Here is a 22,640-nt window from a genome sequence, read left to right as displayed (position 1 = left end):
GTTTATTTATAAAGATAGCGCCTATTTGAAAATGTGCTTCGCTGATTTCGGAGACGTGAGCTCCACGCACTCAGCGGGCGCTCAGTGCTCATGTTTGCCGATGAGAGCAGCCTCAACTTGGCTAGTCCTTCTGACATTTGCCGCTGGCTCTGATGTCTCTGTAGTGGTTAAACCAAAGATATATAATTAGTTTGCGGTAAATTTAACAGATTATGAGATTATTATGAGATTTTTGGTATTTACTCTATTATTCTATGAAAATGAAAAGAGGCACTTTTTGAAGTAATATTCCAATGTATACGTTCCCTGAACATTTCTGCGGCTATTCATATATTTAAATGAAAACGAAAAGAGGCGGGCGTCTGATATTATATTTCATCTTATTGTAAATACAGTGAGGAAAATTGCAGTAGCCAAGATGAGCTGACTGACATTATCAAGTATGCTGCTATTTGCAGAATTACGGACTTGCGTCATCCCGTCTCCACGGGGGTTCACACTCCCGAGTCGAACTCGCGAAGTCCGAAATACCGAAGACGCAAGTTCGAAATTTGCGTACTTTGTATTGAGAAGCGCGTGCAGACCTACATCACCAGACTATTACGGTAGTCCAGGTAATTTCGGTGGAAAACTGGCTTAACAAAATGTTGGCATTGTGACAACACTTACTCATTTATAAACAGAATAGGCTACTTTTCATAGAAATTTGCATGTCTGGCAATCCCATGTGAGTCACGACCTCAAGATCGAATCGGTTTACCTTCATAAGATATCCTTGGTCACAAATGTATGTCAAATGACATTTTTAAAAGCAAGCAGCATGTTGTTTGCCTTACATGTCCCACATACAGGCTCTTGCTGTCTAAGTAGACAGATCCTGACCAGAATAAGATGCAATGTGAAGCAGACTTCTAGCAGAGTACAAGGACACCAAATATCAGGATACTTAAACATCACAAAAACAAACCTCCCTAAAATCAAATGACAGGAACTTTTGTCAAGCTGGGTCTGTACAAACCAGTTATTCAACAATCGTATTTACACTTTTCTTCATCCCTTTCTTTTTGAGTAATTAAGTACTCTGATGCTTTTGTACAGTCAGAATAACATCTGGATTCACAAACACTTGGCCTGGCCAAAGAAAACACCCACACACACTTCCACACCATCTGTGAACGGTCTCAGGCCACGCTGGAATTTCTCGCAGCTGTCACCTTGGCCGGCATCCTGAGAGCTCCCATAATGCACTGCATGACAATGACGAGGGCAGAGAGCCCAGCATCCAGTCTGAGCAGTCACTGTTCACTGATGAAGATGCCAGACCAGCCCGTGACATAATCTCCTCGCGCTCAATACAGTAAGTGACACAATACATGAGACAAAAGAGCCAATCAACAATGTGTGGCACTCTGAGTTAATCAGTACACAGATACTCATCACATCTACTGATCGCACAGGTCTTTCAGGGCTATAAAACAGCCATAAAACGGGCTGAATCTTAGGTTTGCCGCTTGCTATCAGAGAGTGATAGGTGACTTGAATCAACAGGCAGTATTACTATTAGAAATCATAAACATTTGTTTTGTTGGCATAAATTAAAGCATTTAGTTTGTTTTGGGGATAGTAAATATAAAACAAATTAATTTAGACTTTATTATTTTTAGGTTACCTTGTGTGTTACCTTTAGGTTTCAGTGTGACAGGTTTACAACATGGATATACATTGATATGACTTTTTTATTGGATTTTTAATGATAAATGTTAATATATTGTATATATATATATATATATATATATATATATATATATATATATATACATTCAGGGCAAAGGTCTCAGTGATATTTTTACATTTATTTACATTTACTTGACGTGACAAACAAACTGAAATACCTTTTGAGTTTACTAAAAAAGTGGACTGACTTCAAAGGAACTTATTTTCACTTTCATTTACGCTAGCGTTGGACTTGAATCAGATCTCATTTTTGTCAAACCCAGAATGCTATTAATTATAATATCAGTTCTTTTCATCATTATTTTTAAATTGAATATTAAAATATAATTATAAAATAGCAATATATGTCAGTCCTTGTCTTGTGTTTCCCCTCCTCTCGTGTCCCTATTTGGCCATCCTCGTTCCTTTTAATTAGTAGTTAATGTGTCCCCAGCCCTGCATGTGATTGCCCCACACCTGTTTCTGTTCTTCCTTGCTAATTTCCCAGTGTTTATAAGCCCTGTGTTTCCTAGCCCCTGTGTCCGGTCTTAACGTCATTTGATGTTCGTCTCTCCCCAAGCGCCTCGTCTCATTGTGTGTTCAATAAAAGGGTTTATTGATACCTCCACGTCTCCGCGCTCCTTGTATCCCGAGAGGGAACGTGACAGAAGACCGGACCCAAACAGAAGTAAGCGGCGCTTTTCCACCCCCGCCTTTTTTTTCCGTTTTTGAAAGTTTTTTTGTTTGCCCCTTTTTCCCCGCTCCCTCCACGGCGATGGAGTTCACTGCCCTCGTTTTGCGGGACCTCCCCTTCCTGGAGTACACGGAGGAGTTCTGCGGGCTGGCCAGGAAGGCGGAGCTGCACGACGCCGTCATCCTCCAGCTCTTCCGGCTTGGGGCCTGTCACCACCGCCCTGGATTAACCTGGAGAGGAGGGATTTGCCGGTGTCTGGGAGATGTCCGGGCCCGAGCCAGTGTCAGCCCGTCCTCGTCAGCGGCTCCCCCGATGCCGCCGCCGCTCGCGCTTCCAGAGCGCCCCTGCGAACTCGCGCTTCCAGAGCGCCCTCCAGTGCCTGCTCCTCGCAGGTGGACTCCTGCGTCTCCGCTGGTCCTGCCCAGCTCTCCTGCGTCTCCGCTGGTCCCGTCCAGCTCAGCTCCTCCCGAGCGCCCCCAAGTGTCCGCGCTTCCCGAGTGCCCCCAAGTGTCCGCGCTTCCCGAGCGCCCCCGCGAACTCGCGCTCCCAGAGCACCCTCCAGTGCCTGCTCCTCGCAGGTGGATTCCTGCGTCTCCGCTGGTCCCGTCCAGCTCAGCTCCTCCCGAGCGCCCCCAAGTGCCGGCTCCACGCACGTGCCCTCCCGTGCCGGCTCCACGCACGTGCCCTCCCGTGCCGGCTCCACGCACATGCCCTCCCGTGCCGGCTCCACGCACGTGCCCTCCTGAGTTCCCGCTGGTTCCGCCCAGCCCTCCTGAGTTCCCGCTGGTTCCGCCCAGCCCTCCTGAGTTCCCGCTGGTTCCGCCCAGCCCTCCTGAGTTCCCGCTGGTTCCGCCCAGCCCTCCTGAGTTTCCGCTGGTTCCGTCCAGCCCTCCTGAGTTCCCGCTGGTTCCGTCCAGCCCTGCGCCTCCCGAGCGCCCGACAGAGTCCGCGCTGCAAGAGCGCCCGACAGAGTCCGCGCTGCAAGAGCGCCCGACAGAGTCCGCGCTGCAAGAGCGCCCGACAGAGTCCGCGCTGCAAGAGCGCCCGACAGAGTCCGCGCTGCAAGAGCGCCCGACAGAGTCCGCGCTGCAAGAGCGCCCGACAGAGCCCGCTCCTCTGTGGCTCCCAGGAGGGAGCTTCCCCAAGAAAATTTTTTTTTTTTGGGGGGGGGGGGGGGGGGTAAGAGGGTCAAGGCCACAGAACCCCTCGGGCCCAAAAAAAATAGGCCCTGGCCTCCCGAGTCCCCCGACCCGCCCTGGCCTCCCGAGTCTCCCGACCCGCCATGGCCCCTGGAACGGGCACCGCCCTGGAGGCCTCCAGAGCGCCCACCCCCCCTCCCCATTGGATGGTGTTAGGCGTGAGGACACGCCTTCCGGAGGGGGGCGTAATGTCAGTCCTTGTCTTGTTTCCCCTCCTCTCGTGTCCCTATTTGGCCATCCTCGTTCCTTTTAATTAGTAGTTAATGTGTCCCCAGCCCTGCATGTGATTGCCCCACACCTGTTCTGTTCTTCCTTGTTAATTTCCCAGTGTTTATAAGCCCTGTGTTTCCTAGCCCCTGTGTCCGGTCTTAACGTCATTTGATGTTCGTCTCTCCCCAAGCGCCTCGTCTCATTGTGTGTTCAATAAAAGGGTTTATTGATACCTCCACGTCTCCGCGCTCCTTGTATCCCGAGAGGGAACGTGACAATATATTTGAGTCATAGTTGTTGTAAGACATTGTATGACAGTCTGGTTAAAGCCTTGAAGGAACACCTGAACTGTGTGTTTGTGTTATTTTAATATTAATTATCTACTATATTATATACTATTCTGAATTTGCTTGCAACCTTGAATTTTGCATTGTATATTTTAAATTTTCACTTAAATTAAGTTTTTAGCGCTCTCTCTCTCTCTCTCTCTCTCTCTCTCTCTCTCTCTCTCTCTCTCTCTCTCTCTCTCTCTCTCTCTCTCTCTCTCTCTCTCTCTCTCTCTCTCTCTCTCTCTCTCTCTCTCTCTCTATATATATATATATATATATATATATATATATATATATATTGCTTTCATTTATTTTAATTTTAGTTTCATTTATTTTAATTTTAGTTTCAGTAATTTTAGTACTTCAACAAAAACAATATAATTTAAACATTCCTGTTTTTGAAAAAAAAATTAATCTAATATTTATATTTTATTTCAGCTTTATTTTAGTTAATGAAAACTATTTTTTATTATTTTTAGATTTTATATTAGTTGTTGTTCATAATAACAACACATTTGACAGCAGATTTGAATACCACTTATTATAGTATTATTTCTATACTATCAAACGTTTTATTCATATATAGCTTTCAATTTATATTTTCAGATTTCATTTTAATTGTAGTCATTTTAATTTTAGTTTACATTTAAATAATTTTGTTATGTGTTTTTTTGTTTGTTTGTTTTGCCTTATTTTATTTTTTAAATAACTTTAGCACCTCAACGATAAAATCATTAGCCTTTCTCTCTCCCCTCCAGCTAGAGTTGATATTCTTTCCTGCTATGACTAATTAGCTCAGAGAACAGCCTGCCACAAAGATCTCAAAGCCCCTAAATGACCCCGTGAGACCATGGATGGATGGATGGATGGACAGACAGAAGAGAGGAGTGGAAGGTCCTGCAGGCTCGTGCCAGGCTCTGCTCTGAGAATGAATAAAGAGTGTGTGTTTGTCTGGCGGCTGCACAGAACCCACAGCTGTTTTCAAACGTCTGCTGAAGGGTGAGCAGCTATTGTTCATTTAGATGCATTAAGAGTCAGCAGGAGAACAGGCCTGTGACCACAATACTGATCACAACACAGACAAACATGACTTTGCTTAAACACTAAAAACTATTGATTGATAGATTGTTCAAACTTACTGACCTGAAGAGCAAGCAAACATCACATTTAGAAAAAATTGATTTGCATCTGCTTGCAAAGCAGAAAAAATATGTATTGTTCATCACTCCAATCTTCAGTGTCACATGATCCTTCAGAAATCATTCCAATATGCTGAACATTTCTGATTATTATCAATGTTGTGCTGCTTAATATTTTTGTGGAAACCATGATAAATTTTCTCAGGATACGTCGATAAATAGAAAGTTCAAAAGAACAGCATTCATTTGAAATAAGATCTTTCATAAGATTGTGAATGTCTTTGTTTTCGATCACTTTGATGCATCAATCAATGCTGAATAAAGTTTTTAATGTTTTAAAAAGAAAAACTCCCCCAGACTTTTGAACAGTAGTGTTCAAGTAGTGTGCATCTAATTGAACTGGTTCTAATCAAGTCAAACATATGCAATGACTGAATCAGACAATATTGCATTACACTAAATGGGAGTAATTTATATGGGTAAAATTAGGTAGACTGGTTAATTAAGTTAACAAATGTGCATTCCCTGCTTCAGTGACACCATTGCCTGTCAGTTCAGTCAGTGGAAGACTTTCAAACTTCAGTCTTAAGGTTACAAAAAACAAATACAAAAAAACATATCTTCGAAACAACAGTCTTTCCACTGAATTAATTTCCACTGAAATGTTTTGGATTTAAATTCGACTTACAGCTTTTTAAAAAACTCTAGAACCAGAATATCAATACAGTTCTGTTTTGCAAACACTGTCAGAAGCACAGCAGGCCTGGTAAATAACCGATATTACATTATTATGACATAATTATTATGAGCTCACTATGATGTAACGCTGATGTCATCTACATATTGTCTGGCATCAGTGGTCACTCTAAATGCTCTACGTACATATGTTCCCCGTCTCCATTGTTGCTCAACAGCATGTTTGACAAATAATGGCCTTATTCTTCCAATGAACAATTGACATTAAAAAAGCACAGTACACAAATTAAATACACAATAGAGAAGGTTATTCTTAGAGATAAGTCAGCAGGCTGTACATTACATCACTATACCAAATAACTAAATTATTTTGATTATAGTAGTAATATGCAAAGGAGATGGGGCTAGTTATCATCATACGAGAGGCTGTCATTTAAAATTATGAGACAAATGTTCTGTATAATCTGTATGAATTGTGTCCTCCAAACTGAAATTAGTGTTTAATCAGAAGACAAGACTTTTGGGAAGCTGTTGGATAACAAATGAACAATAAAATTACACCTACAGACATGAGTCAGTTAAACAGAGGCTGGATCAGTGTGTTTTTATATGTTATACTGTAACTGATTAATAACATTTCTTGATGGTCAAAACAATGGTTTGATATATTTGTATCATTGATTCTGTTCCTTTCCTGTTTAATAATGTGAAGCTGCTTTGAAACAATCTCTACTGTATAAAGCACTATAAAAAAAACAAATACAACAAAAAAACAAAAGTGACTTGTTACTTTTTCCATTTCTGTTCAGTTCAGTTTACTTTTCAAATGTTGATGAAAAACCACTATATGTTGTTTGTAGTACGATATGTTATGGAAATGTTCAACACCTTTTATGATGTTAAGACTTTAAGATTCTGTATGTGCCTATACAACCTTATTTTCTTACTTAATCAAACATAGAGATAATGTATGAAAATCTTCTTGCTTTCTTTATAACTCAGTGAACACAACTTCAGTTCTACTGTGAAGTTTCTTTGTTTATTAGGATCATTCTCTCTATTTTTAACCAGAGCTAAATTCTCAGAGGGGATTCAGTAAAGCCCGTACAGGGGGGGAAATCGCCCCCTCTTTACAGGAAAAACAGCCTCAGTGTTTAATTCACAGCATCTGGCTAACAAAAGCACGCTGACTGATCCTTTAATACCGGGCTCAAGACTCGGCTCACTCTGTGTGGCCTGCACACCATTTAAAAAAATGGCCTTCCATTCTCTTCAGATGATTAAACATGAAGACAATCAAACTGAGAGATCAAATGAGGCTCCTTTAAGCATCAGCCACAATCACAGTTGAATGAGGTAACTGTGGTAACCATGATACGAAAATCAGTACAACATGTACTCGAAGAAAGAAGACAATCACAAACTTAATCTCTTTAATATCTCAATTGCTTCTTCTAGACAATAATGCGATTCATTTGAGAGCAAATGGAGAAAAATACTTTAGTAATGTCACATGAGTTTCTTAAGAGCTCTCCAAACTCTGCTCAGATTTGCCAGAGTCTGCAGTCAGAAGTAGAGAATGTTATATGAGCTCAAACATTTCTCATTAAATTTGTTCAAGAGTAAATTATGTAATCTATTCTATCCACAGTAGCTTTAACCTCTTAGGATGCAACTGGTGTAGAACAGAGTCCATTTTTCATGATGTTTAATTCATTTTGTTCATGTGAGCACCAGTGAATCATCCACTTGGTTTGGGGTACGGTTCATGTGAACTCCAGTACAGTTTGCATGAGTATAAAACAACCTAAATTGTGTAAGTAAAGGCCCATTCCGACCAAGGATGATAACGTTAACCTGAATAATAATAATAATCTACTATTTGTAAAAAAATTTATAATTTCAAAAAATAATTTTAATTCTATAAGAATAGTGGAATACACACCACAACTATAACGACAGAGGAATGACATTGCAGAAATCACTTTCAGAACTTTATTAAAAGCATGTGCTGCAGAAGAAATATCTGCAAATGCAAATGTCATTATGTGTGTAATGATCCCACAAGCAGTCACAGTGGTACTTTTGTTGATGATGAAATCATTCCACAGTTCTGACCTATGCAATTAAACCAGGTGTGAAAATAGTGTCCCATTTAAGGTCATAAACTTCTGTCCGCATAAATGTTGAAAATAACGCAAATGTATAAATAAAGTAAACTATAGCCGTATTCGGACGGGACTAGTTTTACAGGGGGTCGTTAGAGAAATTTGTGTTTCCCACGTATAGTGATTTTAATCCCGTACGAATCTGCCACGTCTGTGTTTTTCCTCACACAACCTCTGTAATAATCCCAGAGCAAATTACCTACTGTTTTACTGCAAACTCAGTGGAACTCTGAGAAAACTAATCCCATCCGAATGCGAATGTCTGTGATATTTTTTTCACAACGTGCTTCCCTGTGTTTTTTGGCCAATGTGAATTACCGTAGATGCTCTTACTGTGCGGTGCGCACATTTTAAATATTTTTGCCTGCTGAAAACAGCGGATCATGAGCCGCTCGCACGAACAGTGCTGCGCTTCACTGTGAAACATATACTTAGCGCAGAATTACTAAACAGCACAAATTATCATGAGACTGCAGTCCCATAAAGCACAGATGGGAGTGGAAAGTTCTGCTTGAGATCTACTGACGATGCGCAGATTAACGAAAACAGACACAGCTGGATCATTTCCATATTAACCAATGCAATATACCAAGACCAGCGCAAATTTGCAACTATCGTAGCCATGTCATGAGCAAAGTCAGTCAAGATGCTTTTTCGGGTGTTAAATTATGTTTTATTAACAAAGTTCGGGAGGAGCACATCAGATACTTAGCCTAATTAAACACAGGTGGTACGTAATCAAGTCAATCAACTCACGGACATAAATACAGCTGACATACCTCCACTCATTTGACGGTCTATCAGCATCCCTCCACCACCTCTTCTCCACCAATATCACTAAGTTCTCACCATACCACGGGGGGATACTCTGGGTTCGGGCCATTCCCGAGCTCAGAGCCCTTCCCCAGGACAGCACGCCAACTACGTATTACCATACTCGCCAAATACGCATTACGTAACTCGTGCTAAATATATGTAAGTGTGAACTCGTGAAATAATGGTTCAAATAGCAGTAAACTGATTACCGCAAACCTTAGTAAATAATTTTGCGTGATTTATTTAAATAGTCTCTTCCCATAAATTTTGCGTCTGAAAGTGAAACTCCTACAAACGCAGTCGCAATTGCATTTTTCATTGCTAATTTTTCACTGCACATCTTTAGTAAATCCTAATAGTAGTTTCTTAACGCCAAAAGAGTGTTTGTGCTGGCGCAAGCTGTTAGTAAATCTGCTCTTCTAAATATGCTTTAATTAAATTACAGTCTTTGATTTGATAATCATCTAAGCTACATTGTCATTTCAGGTTTATTTTTTTATCATATTATATTATACACTCACCGGCCACTTTATTAGGTACACCTTGCTAGTACTGGGTTGGACCCCCTTTTGCCTTCAGAACTGCCTTAATTCTTTGTGGCATAGATTCAACAAGGTGTTGGAAACATTCCTCAGAGATTTTGCTCCATATTGACATGATAGCATCACGCAGTTGTCGGCTGCACATCCATGATGCGAATCTCCCGTTCCACCACATCCCAAAGGTGCTCTATTGGATTGAGATCTGGTGACTGTGGAGGCCATTTGAGTAAAGTGAACTCATTGTCGTGTTCAAGAAACCAGTCTGAAATTACTTGAGATTTGTGACATGGTGCATTATCCTGCTGGAAGTAGCCATCAGAAGATGGGTACACTGTAGTCATAAAGGGATGGTCATGGTCAGCAACAATACTCAGGTAAGCTGTGGCATTTAAACAATGCTCAATTGGTACTAAGGGGCCCAAAGTGTGCCAAGAAAATACCCCCCACACCATTACACCACCACCACCAGCCTGAACCGTTAAGACAAGGCAGGATGGATCCATGCTTTCATGTTCTTTACGCCAAATTCTGACGCTTCCATCTGAATGTCGCAGCAGAAATCGAGACTTATCGGACCAGGCAACGTTTTTCCAATCTTCTATTGTCCAATTTTGGTGAGCTCGTGCGAATTGTAGCCTCCGTTTCCTGTTCTTATCTGACAGGAGCGGCACCCGGTGTGCTCTTCTGCTGCTGTAGCCCATCTGCTTCAGGATTAGACGTGTTGTGCGTTCAGAGATGGTATTCTGCATATCTTGGTTATTTGAGTTACTGTTGCCTTTCTATCATCTCTAACCAGTCTGCCCATTCTCCTCTGACCACCTCTGACATCAACAAGGCATTTTCGTCCACACAACTGCTGCTCACTGGATATGTTCTCTTTTCCGGACCATTCTCTGTAAACCCTAGAGGTTGTGCGTGAAAATCCCAGTAGATCAGCAGTTTTTGAAATACTCAGATACTTCTGTCACAAACCCTCACGGATTCATGAACCCCAGTTTGGCGAACTCTGGTCTGGCTAATAGTATTTCTAAGCAATCCTTTGCTTTGGAAATTTAACCCTGTAATATTCACACACAAATCAACATTCAGATTTAAAAGACAGAATAATAATAATACAGAAGAACAAATATCATAATAACTCACTGATTAAAACAAGCCCCTTTTAATGTAGTGATCTGACAAAATGCATAATAAAATCCCACTCGCTCCAGCAGAATCCTATAAGAGGCAGTACTGCAGGGTGTTACCACAGCGTTTCCATTGAGGGATTCATGGAAAAACTACTGCATTTTTACACATATAAGTCATCTTCCTGCAGCCCAATTAGAAATGTTAGACAGTAAGCCAACACGTGACTCATATTGGGGGGGGTTGGTGGTCTAGATTTTTCCATCTGATAGGAAATCTAATGTCTGATATTTCAATGGTAGATTTAGGGGCACATTGCATAATGTGTGTGTAAGATGAGGTAGACAAACACTACAATTCACTTATAAACAGAGCCATCTGTGCATGGCTTTAGTCAAGCTCATGAAGTCATTTTTAAAGGGTGAAAGTGAATCTCTACAACATTATTTTTGTCTTTCTCTTTCTAATTTAAAATTTTGCCTCTTTCGAAGCAAATCTCTAAATGACTTGTTTCAATCAAGGTCAGTCTTGTGTTTTGGAACAAGGGTTATCCTGTTTTTTCTCAGATTAATTACTCATGGCAAACCTGACTGTCTTTTTACAAGCAATAAACTTGCATTGTGAGACACATTCCTCTTTAAAGCCATAGTGAAACTCATCGTCGTTCTTTACCATGCAGAAATGGTGAACAGCAGTGTGCGACTGCTATGGTAACCACACTAATGCAAACTAATTTACTACGAACAAAAAAAAAAAAAACAGCAAGGTACCAACTGAACGCAATACAATGATTAAAAGTGTTAAAAACCACTGTGACTGGAAATTAGAAGTTTTGAATTGATAAAACATGAAGCGCGTGTGTAATTTTACAAACCCAGTGAAATGTATAGTTACAACTATATGCAAGCTATATTTCCCTAGAAAGTGTACACACTGTTGCACAAAATATGTTTGCTTGATCATCCTAACTAACTAAAGCAGTGAGTTTAGAGAAGGATTTCATAGCAGATTTAATAATTTTCCAATTCTAGCACTAGCTGCCTTTAGAGGTGAAGACTGTCTTTTTGTTCCACTTGACCTGCTATAGTTGTCTCTGCACAATAAACTGGGATAAGAAAAAATATGTTAACATCAAAAACACCACACACACGCACACACACACCCACACAAAGTCGAATAACAAACAGCCTCATTTTCATGGCTGAGGTCACATATTGTGTTGCTGTGAGCTCTGATTTCAGAACAGTACTACAGCATGAACCATGCAGCAAGAATAAAGGGGTTTTCTCAGTGGACATTAGTTAAAAAGACACTCCCTTCACTGTTTTAGGTGAATAATAGATTAGATGATAATGTTGACTAAGGGTGAGTGGCTTATGACACTTTCCATGAAACGGCACTCTTTAGTGTCTCGTGACACTCAAAACGAACAAGGCAACTTTCATTGATTCACCCGTTTACCTATTACATATAGTATATTACATATACTTTTATATACAGTTTGTGTATTCAATCCTTGTGTTTGTGTTTATTCCTAGCATACAAATTTGGGGTCAAATCTGTGTTTTAGACAAAATGAGACAAGTTGTAAAATTGCAATACTCTTATAAAATTAGTGAATTATGATATACTATGAATGAGTCTGACCTCCTTCTACAACCTTACAACAGTATGACCTACAAGAACCCTAAACACACACACCAAATCCCTGAGACTTCAAAATCTAGCATCTAACATCAGGATCTAACTACTGGAATAAATAAAATGCCAACTCCACAAAGCATTATGAGCTGAAAATTATTCTGACCCAGTTGGACTCAAAACATCTTTCCACCAACACGAAACAAGCTAGAACACAGCAAGTGGCTACTTATGAAGTCTGAGAACATGTAAGATGCATCATAAAAGCAGATTAAGAAATATCGGTAGCACTTTATTTTACAGTCCTGTTATTCACGTACATACTATGTACTTAATATAGTAATTACAATAACTAGGTAAAACTAGGTTCCAAAATATCACCTCTACTGCTCAAATGAACGACAATAAATCTGATTATTCAGCTTCAAAAATTGTTAAACAGTAGCTTAATATATATATTTTTTTATGCAGATGCACTAAGCTATACCCAAGCTATATAAATGCACAAATAGCTATAATTAAGAGCAGTGTTTGTTGTAACTGACCAGCTTGACCCCAATGAAGATTGCACTAGCTGGCTTGTGACCCTCAGGTAATTTAAGACCTTTATATTAGACTTTAAAGATCAGACCCTCTTCTTCTATCTGCTAATCGTCAGATTTTCCTCTAAGCAGCACTCAAGCAGAAGTCGATAAAAGGATCTTTCTCACTCAGCAAGGCAACTGGAAAGGTCCGTGGGTTGGCACGCACCAGGGCTTTAATAGCAGTAAATACCACTCAAAGCTGCGATTACAGTGCTGAAGTGTTCCTAATGTCTCAACCACAGCCTGCCAAGAAAAAAGACATCATCTCTGTGAGCACCCGGCAGTCTCTGAGAGGACACGTCTCCCAGGGAGACTTGTGCTCTGTATCACTGATAGTTTAATTCTACATGAGGACTTTTCAGAAGGCTGATTTACAACCATTTAAGAATAAATGAACATTAAATGCTCTTTTTTTTGTTGTCTATAACTTCAAATAAACTCCGCAGGCTGATTTACAGTGGCACTAGAAAATGTTTAGGTTAAATATTATCTGTATTTTTGCATAGGTGTTACCTACATTCTTAAAATTAGATAAAAAAGCATATTTTTGTAAGTATATTTTAAGAGAAGAACTGGTCCCGCCTGGTTTCTCCCAAGGTTTTTTTCTCCATCCTTGCCGCTGTCGCCTCTGGCTTGTTTAGTTGGGGACACTTAATTTCCAGCGATATCAAATACTGTTTAAACTGAACTGAGCTGGATGATGACATCACGTAATTCAATGATGAACTGCCTTTAACTGAAAATTGAGTGTTTACTATTGTCCTTTTGCATTATTGACACACTATTTTCCTATTTGATACTGTGAAGCTGCTTTGACACAATCTGTATTGTTAAAAGTGCTATAAAAATATGTGACTTGACTTGAAGAAAGAAATACGAACTAGGATTATCAATTAAGAGTTGTTGGGAATACAACTGTTAAAGTACATTCAGGTGTGAGATTAGCAGTCATATTACTAATGTAAAATCATTTCTAATGGAGGGGCTCTAATTGCTGACATGTTAACGTTTTTAATATCTTAATGCCCTTTGCAATAATATAGTTTAGATATTGCAACAATATCAACAATCACAGAGCTGAGATTTGCTATATATATTATTTTACATGAGTAATACTGTATGTATGCAAGTAAAGTTGGATGTACAATATATGAAGAGCTCATTTGCAAAAGCAGATAACTCATGTTTATATATATATTCTGCTGTTGGGTTTGAGTTAAATTAAATTGCAGTTGAGTTTAAATAATAATAACCAAAAAATACAACTAACTAACACAATAAAACGCACACAAAAAACATGATTAACACAATAAAAAGACATGATTTATGAAAATTACTAAAAACTGAGTTATCTGTTTTTGCAAATAAACTCTTCATATCTTGATATATATAACTTAATTTAAACCATATTATTGGCAATATATTTTATGCAATATAATTATAACATATGATCATTTCTAGGTAATATATCTTGTTATGCATGAGTGTACTTTGTGAGTAGGTAAAGTTGGACATACATTGTTATAAATTGCTTATTTATTTGGAGGTTGGACATATATTTTTTATGTTGTGATATTGAGCATTATGAAACCTTTTAGGTTTTGTTCAGTTTATAACTATTTGTATGACAACTCTTTCTTCCAAAATACCACAGTTTTACTTCATACCAAATATGTACTATATAAATACTATAGTTCAGTGTTTTATTTTGAAATAATGACCATTTGGCTGTACATTATCCCTTACTTTAATATATTTAACTTAAAGCAATACAATTTTTGAAATGATTAATGATGACCTTGTAGTCTATTGTGTTAGTCTTACACACACAGAAACATGCACTGTAAAAAAAAAAAAAAAGGTTGAGCCAACTTAAAATTTTAAGGCAACCAGCTTCAGCAGATTTTTGAGTTCTCTCAAGTTCTTGTTTTAAGTTTATACAACAAAAAGTTGAGACATTTGCTAAAAAAATTAGTTGAGAAAACTCAAAAATCTGCTGAAGCTGGTTGCCTTAAAATTTTAAGTTGGCTCAACTTTTTTTTTTACAGTGTGGTTATTTTACATAAGGCACTGATCATGATAGCTAGTCAAGAGTCTTGACCATTATCATTGCCATTGTCTTGACTCAAGACAATGGCATTCAGAAGCAGTGCTCTCTGTGAAGTGTGTCGAGATCATGAGAGGCAGGTGATCTTGAAACACACAGATTAGGAATAAGAGCTTCCAATCTGCTGGAAGCAGACAGTGACAGAGCAGGATTCATCTGCCTGAGACTCGGGACAATTACCACAACAAGAAAACTGTGACTGCTATTAAATGACCACGAATAAAGACAACAAGTTACACACTCAGAGACTCGAGGTGGCCAAACAAATAGAAAGTAAGCGAGAAAGAGAGTGTTTTCTCCCTAAGGATATTGAATGGAAAATACTCGTTTGGCCTCCTCAATTGGTAAAATAACCACAGCCTGAGGGTCTGTGAAAGAAAGAGAACTAAACCAACTCCATTTCCTTAGGGACAGACTGAACTCCCCCATTCTCCAACTAGCTGCTTTCCTTGAAGAAACCTCCAGCTCTCTGAATAGTCTGTGTGAGTGTATGTTAATTGAAAGGGTTTGTCTAGTGCTAGTGAAGCATTAGGTCTGACCTACATTTACATGTCCCCATAAAACCAGGCCTAGCAGACCACCAGAACTCAACACACGGCACACTTCAGGTAGCTGCATACTAATCTAAGACATTCCTTGCATTCTTCAGACACACACAGAGGCAAAGGATCGTAGATGCCAACTTCATTACATCATTTCCTGTGCCATAATTAAGTCAGCATTAAGCTAAAAAGAACGGATGAGTAGGGAACATTTGGAAACAGCTGTTCTAGACAATGGAACATGATGCTGGAGTTTAAACCAATGATGACATGTCTTGATAATGGTGATATTGAATAATAAGCAGTATTAAATAACAAACTAATTTGTATCTGACATATGGGTATTTTGTTCTCTAGAAAACTTCGGTGGCCATAGGGAAGTCTGTGATAAGCAAACTTTCACCAAAACAGAAAAAAATAAGTTACTCAGCAGCACTATCAGCCTCATCGACAGAATGATTAACAAAATTACATAAAACTGAGATAATAATAAACACTGTTCATCTGCATTTGTTCTTTTGTCCAAGCTGAAGCAATTCACAATAGGTTACTGAACATCTATGAACAAAAAACCCAGAGATACACCTGAATTTCAAACAAAAAGTACCATAGCGTTTTGGACATTGTATCATGGTAGCACCATAATATTCTTTGAACTATAATACTATGGCATATGAAATGTGATAATTAAATGTACTACCATAGTATATCAAAGTACTGGTATTACCATCAGATACCATCTACCATCCATCCAGTTTTATGACTAATAAATGTCCTCAAAACTGATTTATAAACTTTCAACAGACCTGTAACAGAACGATGATAGAATAGAATAGTAAAGTAAAAATAAAGAGGTTTGATATGCCGTTTTACTTTTCATGTTTAAAGGGCATCCATACGCTGTTGAATGTTAAAAAATAGCTAGGCCACTACCAAGTTAACAGAACAGAATAGCAGCAAAGTAAACAACTATATTAACAATAATTTACATGTCTAACAAAAATAATAATAATACAAATTATATACTTTTGAATGTAAACAAATAAAAGAACAACTACTTCCATGCTAACATAATTAAACAGAATTGCAGCCAAAAGTAAAATGGCAAAGTAACATCACGTAAACATCTCTTTAGATGTCTACAAACGGGATCTACGTATATACTTTGACTGATAACAACATAAAAAAGAACAATAATAGCTACTACACGAATAGAATAGAATAGAATAGAATAGAATAGAATAGAATAGAATAGAAGTGCAACAAAGAAAGAAGTGAAAAGAAAGTAGGCTACAGATTTATCTCGAGTTGTTTAGCAGGTAATCGTAAACACAGACCAGGACAAGCGCAAATCTCTCCTCCAGCTCGGCCGGCTCGGGCATGGGCAATTTGAGGGGCATGTGGTGTCCTCTGGGGTCAGTGTGTTGGTTCATGCTCCCTGCGTTCCCCATCTCTCCTCCAGTATCACAGTCACACTCTTATTCTGCGGGTTTGTCCTGTATGTGTCCGGTCTCTGTTATCACTGTCTGTGCGACTTTATCTTGAACACTTCATGGAGGTCAGCGACAGCAGCAGAGTCCGTGCGCAGCTGCATTATAACTTCACACAAATAACGTGTCCTATTCGTATATTGCACAATGTCCGCACCACTCCCAGCGAGCTCTTCTGTTCTTCATGATTCAGACTCTGAACGCACTTTAGCGGACAACTACAGGCGCTGGCGCTTCAACTCCGCCCCGCGAGCGCATTTACCAACCCTACTACAGCGAAGGCTTTGCTCATGAATAATACATGAGATTCGCTTGGAAACTGATTGATTGAATAATCGTAAAAACATTGTCAGCAATCCTTTGAATTATTGATTTATGGTCTATTTACAACATTCGCAAATAAAATATATGCGGTTCAATAGTTCACTTCGTTCTCTTTACTTTTTACAGTCAGTGAACAATAACATTAGGCTACAGAATAGATAACAAACAGGGGTGGAAAACACACCAGGAAAATTAAAATTGCACAAACAGGACCAAATTCAAAATATTGTACATTAACAATTAGAACACACACTGCTCGCAAGATAGAAAGAGACACCTGTGGAATCACACGTCACACATTGTAGCTTTAACAATCCGTATTCTGTAGTCTTAATAATTTAATTTAATTTAAAGCTATTTAACAACTGTTCTTGCTGGGTCAGATGTATTTTGTTTTTAAATAAATTTAAATTAGTCAGTTAAATTAGTTTACATTAAATTAAATTAAAATTTTAATTAAATTAAACTAAGCTTTAAATTAAATAACAATTTAATTTGATTAAATTAAAATAAGGTAATTGTGACTTAGTTGTGACTTTATATCTCACAGTTGCTCCCTTATATTGTCTCCTAGAAGAAGTCTATATATTTACATATATATTTGATAAAAGTGAATTTGGTCGACACTAGCATTCATAGATGGCTACACCGTTTGCTAAATATTTAAGTCTTTACAATGATCCTTTCATCATTAGTCACCATTAGTGAGTCATGTGATGGCACAGTGTGATAATGTATATGGTCAAATGCTGAGAAAACACAGTCACATTGATGCAGAAAAATCTTTCTGTACTTTCAGACACATGAGTGCTAATGCATTGTTGAGCTCCATATGCGGTATGAGAGACCAGACTTCATACAAAAGAGAAAAGAGTCACAGGCCCACAGCTGCTGAAACCGAAGACGCTGAGGGAGACCCTCAGAGGCCCAAAGGCACTACAAGGACTTATAAAATGCCAAAAATACAGGAGGAAGAATAAAATCTCTGTTGCAGGACAGATGTTGCAAAATTTGTCTGTGAGCCAGATGAAGGAAGCAATGTCCTTAAACTCTCCGTAGGCTACTCCATACAGAGACACAAAACAGAGGCCACGTTGTACTGAGTGGCAGGGTGATGATGATCCTCATTTTAAACCATGTTTGCTGTGACACAGACAGGAGTCAAACTCATTTGTGCTCAGAGTCTCTCATTTCACATTGAACTCAACAATGGGGCCTGAAATGTTGTTGATTACACATTCTCTCAGTACTGAGTTAATTGGTGATTCTTCAGTTAGGAAACTTCTCTTCTAGGAAATCATCTCAGATTTGAACATGGAGTAGATTAAAGTATCGTCTAACTGTTGCAGATTGCAGCATTGTTTTATGTTCAAAGTATCTTTGAGGCAACAAATGGGAAAAGTAGTAAGACATCTGGTGAAAAGTGTACTGTTAGTTGCCTTGGAGTATGTTTTAATTGTTTTAATTAATTTAATTCAGCTGTTTCAATTAAGTTGTCCACTAGACAATATTTATGGATGTCTCTAATCCTATCAAGAAAGTAACATGTGACCATCAAAATATGAAAAAAAAGAAAAGAAAAAAAGTGATGTTCTGTAATAGGCAAACTTTTCCAACATTGTATTTATTTATTTATTTTTGGATGCATGATGTAGGACATGATGCCATTTAATTTTTACACTTCATTTATTTTAGAATTAGCTTATTATTATTTCCTCTAATATTTTCCTTAGTTTTATAAAACCAGCAAGGATGCACTGGATTACGACTGTCAGTCAGTAATTTTTAACAACTTTCAATGCCTCAACAAAATTGTTTTGTTTTTTAAGTGAGCACAACAATTTACAGTTTGTTCGTGATCAAAATTTATTCTTTAAAAGTGAATAACTACATTTGTAGTGTTCTCCGTACAATGCAATCTGCACTTTATCAAACGCGTATATATCTAAAAACATTTAAAGAAATATAATCTACAGACATTCCTAATAAAATAAACATACATTTAACATGTGTCTCTAAATATCTGTTGCGTGCTACTACTGTGACAGATTGTGAAAGGAGGAAAATGTCTTCAAACAAAAACACACAACCTTACATGAGTTTACAGTGTTTAAATAAAGCTGTTCTAACAGACAGGAAGTGCTGTTCAGTTCACACAGTCACGAGCGATGATCACACAAACACACATGTGAGTTTAGAAATGTTTGGTTGGAGTACAACATGACAATGAAGAACAAGCATCCGATGGAATATGAGTAATAGTGATGGCATGTGATAAACAAATCTGATATCTGACTTTGGCTGTTGCATGAATGCAAAAAGAACAAACTGGAAGTGCAATGAAGGAAATGCAGCAAAAGGTGATGGCGAGGTCTTCATCATCCTCATCATCATTGTCATCATCTGAAAGTCCGAAAGACAGTGAGAATAAAAGCACCACGTGTAAAAGAGAAACATGACAAAAGAGGTTGTCTTCTACTCCTCCTCCTCCTCCTCCTCTCTTGCCATCACCTCCACGATGAGTTCAGCGGTGCAGGTGGCTTCCCCGATGCTGTTCATGGCCTTGCAGGTGTACTTTGCGTCATCATCACCGCTGACCTCAGAAATAACAAGCCTGCAATTTCCATCTTCGTCATAATCGATCTGAAAATGGCGCGTCTCTTTAATTGGCTGGTTGTCCTTAAACCACACCACCTCAGGGTCAGGATAACCTGATAGTACATAATTACAAAATATACATATTAAAATATATAAATAACTTAACACAAAATGCATGACTACCAAAAGATTCTTGGCAAGGACACATTAAATTGATCAAAACTGAAAAAGGCTTTTACATAGTTACAAAATACTTCTGTTTCAAATGAATGCTGTTATTTTGCATGATGGTTTCCACAAAAAAATTAAGCAACACAACTGTTTTCAGCATTGATAATAATAATCAGGAATGTTTCTTGAGCATCAAATCAGCATATTAGAATGATTTCTGAAGGATCATGTGACACTGAAGAATGGCGTAATGATGCTGAAAATTCAGCTTTGATCACAGGAATAAATATATTTTTTATATATTCAAATAGAAAACGGTTATTTTAAAGTGCAATATTATTTCATAAAATTGCTTACTGCATAAGAGACTTCCAATTAAAAACATAAACCTTTTAATAGTAGCGCACTTAAAGAAAAAGCATATCTATGCCTCCAGCGGCACCAAATATAATGCAAAAGTACAAAAGGATAGTGGAAAGTTTTTTTTTTTTTTTTTTTTTTTTTTTTTTTAAGTATCATCCTATTTATAGAACTGGAAAATGGTTGTGGGTTGTTCCACACATTTGGCACAAAGTATTAAGCATATTGGAAAGTCATTTTCAACATTTTAATTTTATTCCACACAACATGTATTCACATTTAATCAATGCACCACACTTTGTCAATAGAAAGTTAAAGCAGTACATATTCATATTATTTTACCTTCAATTTTGCAGTCGAATCGAGCAGCACTGCCTTCCACCACCTCAACGTCTTTAATGACACTACTGAACGTGGGTTTCATTAGAGTTTTCTCCTCCAATTCAGCAGCAAACTGTTTATCCTCTGTTACAACAGACAAACAAGAAGGTTTTGGATATAAAAACTTTAAATTTACATTCACAACTCATTTGCATTTTAAAATTCATTAGTAAAGACTGAGGTTTGGGGGGGGGGGGGGGGGGGGGGCTTTTAAACGTAGAGAAGTGAGCAGAACACCACTTTTAATACAAGACATATGATAACTTTCCATAGGCAGACTCACACAAAAAAAAAAGAAAAAAAAAAGGTGGGCTTAAATCTCATATCCCTTGTGAAATAAAGGTACATTTCAGCATACTTAAAAATAAAATAATATAAAATAACTATGTTACAGTAAGTGTGAATTTAATGTAATGTTTTTACTCTTTATTGCATGTTTTTTGTAATTAAATGTAAATTATTTAAAATGTATATTAAATGCAATTAGAGTGCTCTTTTGACCCATTTAAATTGAACTTAGGTACATTTTTATTATCTCATAATTAACGTAGGTACATAAATATGGTTAAAGGGCCTTGCTGAATGTACTGATAGCATTTAAGGTGCACTAAAATACAATTTAATGAAATTTCTATTAAAACTTGTATTCAAATATATTTGTAATTACACATTTATAATGAATAATCTGTAATGTGTAAATAAACTGTAAAATGATGAAATACATTTCAAATATATTTTTAAATACTGAATAACACTACAGTTAAAATTATAATCAGTTAAAATTATAATTACATTAAAAATCTAATAACTTCACATGTGCATTAGGTAAGTATACAGGTAAGTATAATTTTTTAAAGAATGACAAAACATTATTAAAACATGATTTCAAATGTACTAAATTCTATAAACATCTTTTGAACTGAATTTGAATTGTTTGTAATTTTATTGAAAGCACACTTTTTAAAAGCAATATTAAAGCTGCAGTCCGTAACTTTTTTTGGTTAAAAATTATCCGAAATCAATATTTGAGCAAGTACATAACCAGCCAGTGTTCAAAACTATCACCTTACTTTAGCCCGATTCACAACGGTTAGCTTATAATAATGTTTTCTAATTTGAGTGGTGCGGGTAGGTTTTCGCGGGAAATTTGAGCATGGCACTGCGTCATTATGTCACGTCTGTAAACATAAAGAAGTTGTCCCGACTAGGCTATCGCATGTGAGGATCCTGCAGGTGGCGGATCATTTATAGACTTTTCTCACAGCAGCTAGAATAATTAAATGTATCATTTTGATGGCGGATTGTTATCCAGAAAGGATTATGTGTTTATGAAACATATGTGAATGAAATTAAATTATATTCCAGTTTTAAATATGCTTTTGATTACAGATATCCTGGGATTACACAAGATTTGTATGTTAAAGAAAACCAGTTTGAAGGGAGCATAGTTTGTCTTTTTGGTTAAAATAATTTATAAATATGAAATTCGAATGGCATGACAATTAGATTAGACTGTACAGAAATTGAAATCTACATGCTAATACACACTATACTCATAGTCACGCAATGCTGATGTTGTTAACATTATAATTATAATTTGAGAATAAAGTATAACAATAATAATTTGCACGGTTTAATATGATATGAGCTAACCGATCTTTAGATTAAATCACCATTGGTAGCATGATTTATGGTAATGCTTTTTTCCTCAGTTGGTCCGAACAAACGTGGCAGACTTCTTACTTACTTGTTCAGATGACAATATACGGTGAAAATTCTTATTTGGGTTATATATTCCAAGATGTAGG

General features: G+C 37.7%; 2 protein-coding genes across 4 annotated transcripts in view; both read right to left on the bottom strand.

The window, feature by feature from the left end:
- The window catches only part of LOC306877190 (formin-like protein 2), a 100,237-nt gene extending 83,013 nt beyond the window's left edge, over positions 1-17,224 (bottom strand). For all 3 annotated transcript variants that reach the window (XM_079428777.1, XM_079428776.1, XM_079428775.1), the window contains exon 1: positions 16,846-17,224. In XM_079428777.1, the coding sequence (XP_079284903.1) occupies positions 16,846-16,959 (114 nt within the window). In that variant the 5' untranslated portion in view covers positions 16,960-17,224. The remainder of the gene's footprint in view (positions 1-16,845) is intronic.
- Positions 17,225-18,940: 1,716 nt separating this feature from the next.
- The window catches only part of LOC306877221 (myosin light chain kinase, smooth muscle-like), a 98,691-nt gene continuing 94,991 nt past the window's right edge, over positions 18,941-22,640 (bottom strand). The window contains exons 31-32 of the mRNA XM_079428851.1: positions 20,794-20,916; positions 18,941-20,033 (exon numbers count right to left, since the gene is read on the bottom strand). Coding sequence (XP_079284977.1) covers positions 19,798-20,033; positions 20,794-20,916 — 359 coding nt within the window. The 3' untranslated portion in view covers positions 18,941-19,797. The remainder of the gene's footprint in view (positions 20,034-20,793; positions 20,917-22,640) is intronic.

Source organism: Barbus barbus, assembly GCF_936440315.1.
Source record: "Barbus barbus genome assembly, chromosome: 11".
NCBI lineage: Eukaryota > Metazoa > Chordata > Actinopteri > Cypriniformes > Cyprinidae > Barbus > Barbus barbus.
The sequence above is the reverse complement of the archived record's forward strand: the minus strand, read 5'-3'. Positions and strand labels throughout refer to the sequence as shown.